Here is a 10,520-nt window from a genome sequence, read left to right as displayed (position 1 = left end):
CCATGCCATGACTAATAAATCCACACAATAAGGCATTGACTTCACCTCAATAACCTACTTTGGAGACCAAAGGTGGTATGGCGGTTGTCCATTTGCAATGTCCCTCCCCATGTCCCTCAAGTGATCGTGCATTCTTTTCCGACCATCTTCATCCTCCTCAACAAGACATCTGTTCAAAAGAGTTCCCCAACCAATTATTCCATAAAACTCAACATCTCATGTTGCAATGGCCACACTTCTTCCTCCAATGAATAAACATGTTGCACCGAAGAACATCTCCTTCTCTTGCTTCTCTAGAGCATAATAGCTAACTTTGAGCCTCTTTGTGATGTCCTCGTGGGGAATCTGAGAATACTTATTCAAAGTTTGTTGCCAAATTTTTTTTTAATAATTCAGCAAACCATTGCATTTGCGACGGCTTGTTCTGATGGATAGTCGTTGCTTCTACAACATTATTGTCACATACCCGTTGCAATTGCGACAAACTGTTTTGATGGATAGTTGTCGATCCCACAGTACTATCATCGCAATTGGGACGACAAATTGAAAGCCTAAGCCATCATATTTGCGATAGTCTATTGTCGCAATGTGACTGGCGTGAAGATGAACTCTTGCCCTTGCCTTCTTCCAAGTTATGACAGCTTTATCCGCCACAATTGCAATGGACGCCCTTGCTGTCAAGTCCAATGCCCGTCCGATGGGAGCCAATTCGTGGTACTGTCGCTTGGGCAATGGGTGGCCATCCCAATTACGACAGCCCAATTACAATAGCCTGCCATTGCAATTTAGGCCCAAATGTAGTAGTGTGAAGAAACAATTCAAAATTAATAATTTAATAGTTTTCACTTCCCAATCATTTCATTTAAAATCTTGGGCTTACATAATTTAACAGCTAAGACCAACATTTTAATGTGTGTGAAATATACACTTACCAAGCAAAATCCAGGAAAATAAATGCAACAGCTACAATGCCAATATTATTAAACTTTACTATTACCACCACTCGAGACGTATATTTTTGTTGTTTTTGGTTTTTTATCAATCTAGTTTTTGTAACAAAATGGCAAGAAATCATGGACATATAAGATTCATCATATTCCACTGGTAAGATGATCAAGGACATTGATAGACAGTATGTAAAAAAAACTGTAAAATAGAAGCAACGATGCACAAAGACCATCCCAACATGACCAACATCAAAATTGACTTCCATATTAAGATTCACGAGTTCGTAGATAGTACGAGGGAATTCAAAACAATGAACAATACCACGTGCAATAGTGTGCATCTGTATTATTCTTTCACTAATCAGACACAAACAAAGACCGCCACTTTTAGATTGGAAGTTACATCGCAATAGTTAGACTGTATTATGTTTAAAATATTGATATACAAATAGATGTACGCATATATTCAGAACTGCCAAAAAATAAAACACACAAAGGTCATCCCAACATGAGCAATATCATTGTTGACTTCTAATTGCAGCTTCATGAGCACTGAATTGTAGTGTGCAGGGATTCCAAAACAAATCAAAATTACAACAATTCATAACTATACTCTGTCACACTTATCACCGAAACATAAGCATATCCCATCATTTTGAAACTGATGATCACATCATGAAAGTAGACATTTGACAAGTCTAATTGTTGCTCTTATAATATATTTACACTCAAAAAATAAGGATGCACAAATAGCAATTTGCATGAGAATAGCCTACTGTTCTATAAATAATCCATGCACCGGCTATTACCAAAATTGAAAGTCCTAATGTCGTTACTACCTGCATGTTTATCCTACAAAACACAAAAATATGTAAGGCAGAAAGCAATATTGCCAGATGCGAAACCATACACTTAAATAGCATTTAAAGCTGAGCACGATATGTTATCCTATCAAAATTTATATCATGTTTCGAATACTTTAACCATCTTCTTTACAAAGTACCAGGACCAAGCAAGACATATCTATAAACCACCATATTATAGGCAATGGTCATTCTCGAATATTTAGTCTTATATTCTAGAAGTAAACCTTAGGACAACTGCTTACTGCCTCACTTTGTACTCAAAGCTGCAATAGAGTTTAACCTTGAAACCTGATCATCAATGGCATCTTGAATAACTTTATTAATTGTAGACTCTCCCACTTAAAAAAATTAAATCCAGATAATAAGGATATTTTAGCATTTCAACAACAGGGGGCAAAAAAACCAAATTTTTTAATAAAATTTTGCATCATGATCTACCGAAATAGATGATATAATATCAAAATGGCTAAAAATCTAGTATTTCATTTTCACATTTAACACATCAACATGATGTTTTAACAGATCAACATGATGTTTCATTTAATTCCACATCATGTGAAAGAGGGCAGAATACACCTCAAATATTGTCCCACTACAAATTAGTCGACATATATTCTTACCAGGGCATTGGACAGAGAAAAGTTGGAGAAATTCAACGGAATGTTTAGGTTGACCCCTTCAAATTAGGGAGGGTGGTGGGATATTAAGATTACATTAAATTTATATAATATTAGTTTATTGATTTTCCTCTTATATTAAGTTTGATATTAGCTTTTTGTTCCAATAATTTTGTACAACAATTATTTTCGTCTCTTTTATATATTTGCTTCATTCCTTGAACAATTAATAATTTAATAGTTTTCACTTTCCCAATCATCCCATTTAAAATTTTGGGCAAACATAATTTAACAGCTAAAAACCAACATTTTAATGTGCATGGAATGTCAACCTACCAGGCAAAATCCAGGAAAATAAATGCAGCAATTACCACCGCTCAAGATGAATTTTTTTGTCGTTTTGCTTTTTTTTTTATCAATTTTGTTTTCATAACAAAATGGCAAAAGATAATGGAAATATAAGATGCATCACATTCCACCGGTAAGATGATCAAGGACATCGATAGACAATAGGCAAAAAAAAAAGTAAAATAGAAGAAATGATGCACAAAGACCATCCCAACATGAGCAGCATAAAGTTTGACTTCCATATTAAGATTCACGAATCCGTAGATAGTACACAGCAATTCAAAAGAATGAACAATACCACGTGCAACAGTGTGCATCTGCATCATACTTTCATTAATCAGACACACATAGACCGCCACTTTTAGATTGCAAGTTACATCACATATATAGACCACATTATGTTTAAAATATTATATACAAATAGATGTACGCATATACTCAAAAATGCCAAAAAATAAAATGCACAAAGGTCATGCCAACATGAGTAATATCATTGTTGACTTCCAATTGTAGCTTCATGAGCACTGAATGGTAGTGTGCAGGGATTCCAAAAAAATCCAAATTACAACAATTCATAACTTTACCATGTCACAATTATCACCGAAACATAAGCATATCCCATCATTTTGAAACTAATGATCACATCATGAAAGTAGACATTTGACAAGTCTAACTGCTGCTCTCATGATATATTTACAGTCAAAGTATAAGGATACACAAATATCAATTTGTATGAGAATAGCCTATTGTTATATAAATAGTCCATGCACCAGCTATTCTCAAAATTTAAACTCCTAATGTCGTTACTACCTGCATGCTTATACTGCAAAACACAAAAACATTCGAGGCAGAAAGCAATATTGCTAGATACGAAATCATACACTTAAATAGCATTTTATAGCCGACCACAATATATTATCCTATCAAAATTTATATCATGTTTTGAATACCTTTAACCATCTTCTTTACAAAGTAGAAGGACCAAGCAGGACATATTGATAAACTGTCATATTAACATACAGTACAAGATTGATCAATGGGTTTCCTTTTATAGGCAATGGTCATTCTCAAATATGAAGTCTTATCTTCCAGAAGTAAACCTTAGGACAACTGCTTACTGCTTCACTATGTACTTGTAGCCATCTCTTGTGCTTCAAAAGTTGCAATAGTGTTTAACCCTGAAACCTGATCATCAATGGCATCTTGAATAACTTTATTAATTGTAGACTCTCCCACCTAAAAAAATAAAATCCAGATAATAAAGATATTTTAGCATTTCAACAACGGGGCAAAAAAAAAATTCTGTGATAAAATATTGCATCATGATCTACCAAAATAGATGATATACAGAATTTAATGTCAACATTCAAGAGGAAATAACATCCAGTTTCCAGAAACTTGAGGATAAGCACGTGCTTTCAAACAGTTATCCAATATATATATAACAAAGTTAAATGATAAATAAACTTTTGATAACACACCGGGTTTAATAATTGATAAACTATAACAACTAGCCAATGCCAATTGTCAAATCACAAATGTTATCATTAGATAATCTAATAGGTAACATCCAGTTTCTAGAAACTCTGACGAAAAAAGAAAGCTACAATGCTGGCAATTGGTAAGTGATATCAATTAAACAATACCAATTGGCAAATTTGTTAAACTTTCAGACTTAATCTTAGAGTAAATGATTCTACATTTACAGAGATATATATAGTTATCTCTTTGTTCCTTTTATTAAAATCCTTATGAATACTATAGCAGAAATCAAACTGTACGTATGAACCTTCTGAAATGAGGTGTTTGAGTGCTAAGAATAACAAAGATTAATTTATATATATATGATCTGATATCACAAATACCTTCTGTCAATCTGGATAGGAAACCAATGCATTGGAAGTGAGTTTGAAATCAAGCCCTGCAAATACATTGAAGACTGAGTTCTGTGTTCGTTAATATTTGCAGTGCTTGAAGGGCAGTTATAAATAGGTAATCTGGGAGCCAATGTCCCCTATGGGGAGTGGCTCAAACGATATTATATTTGATTTGTTATGGTATTAAGTATGTGATATATATATATATATATATACCAAATAACAATATAATATACTGAAATCATTATTATAATATATTACTCAAATATATTTGAATAATAATTTTTTCCTAATTGAACTAATACATTAACAAAATCATAAATGTTATTTGAATTCTTGTAAGTGAAAATCAGAATACATCACAAATGAGCGGAAGCACCAACTAGAATTTTCAAGTGAGAAACATCAAGATGACAACATGGGACAACATGGGAACGTTATAATAGCCTCATAATTAGAACAAGATTTAATTAATTAGTTAGTTAAATACAATTGGGGATTTATTTAGTTAAACAGATTTGTATATTATGGTTTGGTGAAATTATTTAATTAAGATGATTATCAAATTAAGATCATAATATATGCATGCATATAATTGGTCTGTGAAATGAAGTTAAATTGAAATAATATTAATAATTAAGATTTTGGTAAAGCTAATGTATAATGGAGATTATGAATGAGATTGATTATGTTTGTCTAGTTAAACAAACCTTGAATCCACTAAATTAGGTGCGTAAAGATCATAAATTTAGTACAATTTGTTTTTAAGAAAGACATTTCGCACAGAGATTGAACAAATAAGAATACAGTACCATTGTCAAATGGTTGGAGGAAAGTGGACAGGTGAATATGATTGAGGATAATGCAACCCATCATGTTCAATGCTAATGTCACACTCTATTGTAAGTTCAATCAATGCCACTTATCCGAGGATATTTATTCTAAATACAGTTCCCACTCTTGAACAATGAGCATCTGAAACAGAGGAGGGATATTTTGTTGTTCTTTCTCATTTGAAGCAACTAGAAGAAATCAGAGGTGGGTCTCAGGAGAACATTGTAAGAGTTTTTCCTACCAGCAGGATTATCAAAAGTGTTTGGATATGCTGATAGAATCTATATTTTTTGTAGGAAAATTCTTGCCAATATGCCACAAAATGGAAATCTACTTGCCCTTCTCATCTCCATATGGTGTTGATAGCATTTCTCCTATATTTTATTCAGATATACATAATAGATTAATTGTCCTCTATTTTTTATATAAGTTCATAACTTCATCATAATAAAAAAGGCATTGATTGAATTTGCCATGTTCCATTCACTATAATTAATTCTTCTATAGCCTTACATTAGTTGGTAGTAGTGAAAATGTTAGTCATACAGGGTCTGATTTTTATGACAGCAGTCCTATTTTTTAGGCTCTTGATGGTGTTACTGACACAGCAAGTGTGGAGAATGTTGTTGGTGTCACTATGAATTTTGACTCACATGATGAAAGTGATACTTTGGAGGATTGCATGGAAAATATGAGCCATTCATTAGAAAGCCCCTTAAGCTCAGGAGATAATCTCCACAGCAAGTCGATTTGTGATATTGCTATCAAGATTTAACTGTGTGGTTTTTGAGTTAAACTCATTGCCCCATGTTTCATGAGTAGTGATTCAACACGAATCCATCTCTCATGAGAATAAATGGAACACCTAGCACTCATTGGATCCAGGTGATGCTCACAAATGTGAAGCACTAGGCCCTTCCCAGGGGGTCATCCATGTCATATCCCCATTTTGGAGGCAATTTGATTTAATTAATTTAATTAATTAGGTTATCCAAAATAATGAATATTTTATGAGGATGACTAATTAATTATTTTAATTAAATAAATAAGTGGTATTAAGTTAATTATTTATAAAGTTACCAAATAAATAAATATTAAAAGGTAACTTTATATTTAATTAATTTAATAAAGTGACTTGAATTATAAAATATTTTATAAAGTCACTTAATAGATAAAATAAAATAATGTTCTAGAAGCTTTTGGAGAAAGTGGAGAAAAAAGAATATATAGGCACTCCGGGCTTCATTCTAATCATCCAGTTGTTTATTTCTCTCTTGACATCAAATGTGATTCAGTCACATAGTCTATTGTGGAGCCACGTGGTTTCAGATAGTTAGTTGATCTTTGAGAATAAAAATTCCCTTAGATTTGCATAACTGAGGAAGTGAAATATCTTCTGAAGGGTTGCACATTTGGAAGTGATACTTCAATCACTTCAGCTAGGGCATCATTGGGCCTAAGGCCATTTTTCAGCATTTCAGGAGGCATTTTTAGCAGAACCGAAGAAAAAGAAGCTCCAAAAAAAGCAATTCGAAAAAGCAGTTCAAAAAAGCGGATCCGAAAAAGCAGTTCGAAAAAAAAGCGGATCTGAAAAAAGCAGTTTGAAAAAGCAAGTGGAAAAAGCAAATCAGAAAAAAGCAAAGCAGAAGGGGCAGCATTGAAAAAAATTATTACAGCCATCTACAATCAGGATCTTCACTTCTCATTTGGCATATTTACTGAGAAATGTAGGTTTCAGCTGAGTACCAAATATAGCTTCAGCACTTCACTATTTCATATTGTACTTGTCTTTGTTTGCCATTTGGCATTATTGGTATCAAAGGAAGGCTAGGATTTTGCAATTGAAAGAGCATTGTAATTTTTAGACTATCTGTATTGCAAACCTAGAATTGATGATCAACTTATTAGTTTGCATTCCAATTGTTTGACAAAATATCAATTGGTTGTAAGTTCTCTTTTTGGCATAAATAATGTTATAATTTTGCATACTAAGTGTTTATATTAATGACACTTGGTTGTAAGTGCATTAATGCCATCTTAGGTTGCATCCAAAGTATTTGTCATAATTACTAGTTGTTGTAGCTGCATATTGCAAGTAGTTAAGTCACATATTTGTATTGAATATTGTCAAAATTAGTTGCACATTCAAGTTAGGTCATTGTTTAGACAATCTGGAGTCTTTTTTGTGAGCATTCTCTTTGATGCAAATCGAAACAAGAGTCATTGCAGCAATCTGAAAAGTTATATCAGTCATATGACCCTTTGTATACAAAGTGTTTGACAAAATTCTTCGAGCCTTCAATCAGCATTTTAAGGTCAGAATTGAGCAGGATTATTACAATGGTATCAGAGCTTGCTTGCAAAGTGTTTGACGAAATGTCAAACCACTGAAGTGTAAAGATTTTTGGTGTTTGAAGAAGTCATAACTTGTTGGGGTTATTACAGTGGTATCAGAGCGATTTCTTGCCAGCCTGATTGGGTTATTTCAGATTAAATTCAATTATCAGTATGGCTTTAACAGGAGACAAGGATTTGGAAGAAAGAATGCACAATGTAAAAAAGAAATTAGATTGTCCATTTCAGCAAACAGAGGACCTTCTAAGAACTTTGGAGGAGTTGGAAACTTATTTAGGCACGTTTGATCAGTCAAGACCCGATGCTATGCAAACAGCTTTATCTCCAGCATTTGGTTCATTGGTTAAGCCCCGATTATTGAGACATCATGATGAGGTAATAAGACCTACAACTCTCTCTTGCATTAGTGAAATCATGAGGATAATAGCTGGCCTTGATTCTTATGACGATCAAATTATGAGAGATATACTTCATGCCATGGTAAAAAGCTTCGAAAAGTTGGACAACATCCGGGACCCTTATTTCACACAGAGGGCAAGATTACTTGAAGTATTTGCGAGGTGTAGATTTGAAAATATTATGCTAGCAATAGGTTGTATTGGTGACATTCGCAAGATGTTTAATACATTTTGGAATATTATGGACAACTTTCATCCCAGCAAGGTATTGGCATCAATGCACTCCATTATGTTCACAATCCTGTTTGAAGAGGAGGATGAAATTTCTAAACTTTTGGCAAAAGAATTATGGTATGTTTGGACAAAAGAGAGGAATTTGTCACCTATGGCACGTACGTGGTTAAAGAGCCTAATTGATAGGCCTAAGGATCGTACCTTCCCTATGACAAGCAAAAACTTGTACGAGGAGTTTAACAGACATGCGGATTCGATACAGGGAGACATGAGCACATCTTCAGGTAATGGTTTATCTGCATCATCTTCACAGGCAGAAGGGGTTACAGATGTTGTGCAGGTTGAGCCAGTTGCATCAGAAGGTGATATTACAAGCACACCGGATTGCGTGATTGACACAAATAGTGATTACAGTACAATTGGGTTGGATGAAGTTACAGCAGTTGAGGATACTGTCATGTTTGAGGATAGTACAGTTGATCAAAAAGTGAGCATTCGGGACTTTGCAAAAAATAAGTATCAGGCACAGTTGGATGCTTCTTCACATGAGATAGAGGCTAGTAGCTCTTCACTTGGTTTGGCAAGCCAGCTGAAGACAAGGGACAAGGATATTGTCGCGGCTTTATCTCATCATGACAGGATGCATGGATTGATTGAGAATCACATTTGGATAATTCAACTACAGGAGAGACAAAAAGGAGTCATAACAGGTTCTTCTTGTGTTGAGTTACAGCCGATTAGGGAAGGAATGGGAACGATGAAGTTGAGTTATTTACATCTTCTATCAGATTGTGACCATCTTCTTAGCTTTGTCGGAGACTATTCAGATGCCTTGAGGAGGAAGGAGGAGGAAGTTGACAAGCTTTCTCGCAAGCTTGAGGACACTCGAGCTTCTTTGGTGAATATTCCATTGGCATTACAGGACTAGGAGAGACATGGGGATAAGCATGGCATGGAGTTGAGTTTAGTTTCATCTTGCACTCCTGATACTCAGCTTTCTGCGGCACGTAAATCATATGTGGTCATTGATAATGTTGTGAGTTCATCTTGCATTCATATCTAGGATACAGGGACAATGTTAGACAGGTATGTGGAGTTAGTTGGTATTGGTCATATTACTCAGCTGAGGAGTTTGCTTGAGTTATCAGCTGATTCTAGTTTACAGATATGGACTCGAGATTGTTTCATTGGTGTTTGGGATTCAGTTGACTGGAGATCTTTAACACTTTTTGGTAGCAGTGATTGTTTGGGTGCTATCATGGATTTGATTAGCAGATTGCACGGTGTTGTCTTTTCTTGTGCCAGCAGCTTGTCCGATGTTGGTATTAGTTTTTATACACCGGTGTTGGGCTTTGTTCATATATCCAATCGACCATTCTTGCTGGAATGTGTTGATGATCTTTCATATTTGGCAGTGTGTACAGATGAGTCCCAGGATCATATTGGCATTGATGACATCCAGGAGGATGCAGTGGGCAATTTTGAAGACTTAGTTTCCTTGGCAGCTTCTTTTGGTACAGAGGAGTTGGATAGCGGTGCTACAGTTTTTGATACTCCGTATGTTGATATGAGCTTTGGAGTTGATTCGCAAGATATGGATGGTAATACTCTAGAGACCAGTAATTTTGAGGATACTCCTTTAGACAGTGCGTCAGAGGAGGTTGGTAGGAGACAGTCTAGCCAGTGCCATCATGTGTCTAGTTAGTTGAGAGTTAGTGAACGAGACATTGCTATAGCTTGCCAACATTTCGATGCTACTCGTCAGTTGTTAGCAGTTTATGGATGGGGTTCTCCTACTAGTGATGAGCAGGGAGGCAGTTATCTTTCCTTGACAAAGTTCCACTCTTTATGGGAAGCTATCCGGATTCTGAGACAGAATTACATGCAGTTGGTAGCCGATAGAGATTATCTTATGGAGTGGGGGAGTACAGCATACGATGCATTATTGGCCAAGGAAGATGACGTGAGTGAGCTTACTCAACAGCTCGAGGTGACTTCTGAGATTCTTGAGAGTACACAGTTGGCTTTCGAGGAGTCACAATTT

The 10,520-nt window shown here is 35.0% G+C and overlaps 1 protein-coding gene across 3 annotated transcripts in view; it reads right to left on the bottom strand.

The window, feature by feature from the left end:
- Nucleotides 1–3,437: 3,437 nt before the first annotated feature.
- LOC149580450 (Ribosomal protein L7Ae/L30e/S12e/Gadd45 family protein) overlaps nt 3,438–10,520 on the bottom strand; it is a 174,914-nt gene continuing 167,831 nt past the window's right edge. For 2 of the 3 annotated variants that reach the window (XM_089791061.1, XM_089791076.1), the window contains one exon: nt 3,438–4,014. In XM_089791061.1, coding sequence (XP_089647187.1) covers nt 3,904–4,014 — 111 coding nt within the window. In that variant the 3' untranslated portion in view covers nt 3,438–3,903. The remainder of the gene's footprint in view (nt 4,015–10,520) is intronic. The other variant, XM_089791069.1, reaches the window with a different exon arrangement.

The sequence above is a fragment of the Cupressus sempervirens genome, chromosome 1, assembly GCF_028749045.1.
Source record: "Cupressus sempervirens isolate cs-2001-9-10 chromosome 1, ASM2874904v1, whole genome shotgun sequence".
Taxonomy (NCBI): Eukaryota; Viridiplantae; Streptophyta; class Pinopsida; order Cupressales; family Cupressaceae; genus Cupressus; species Cupressus sempervirens.
This window is presented reverse-complemented; position numbering and strand designations above follow the sequence as displayed.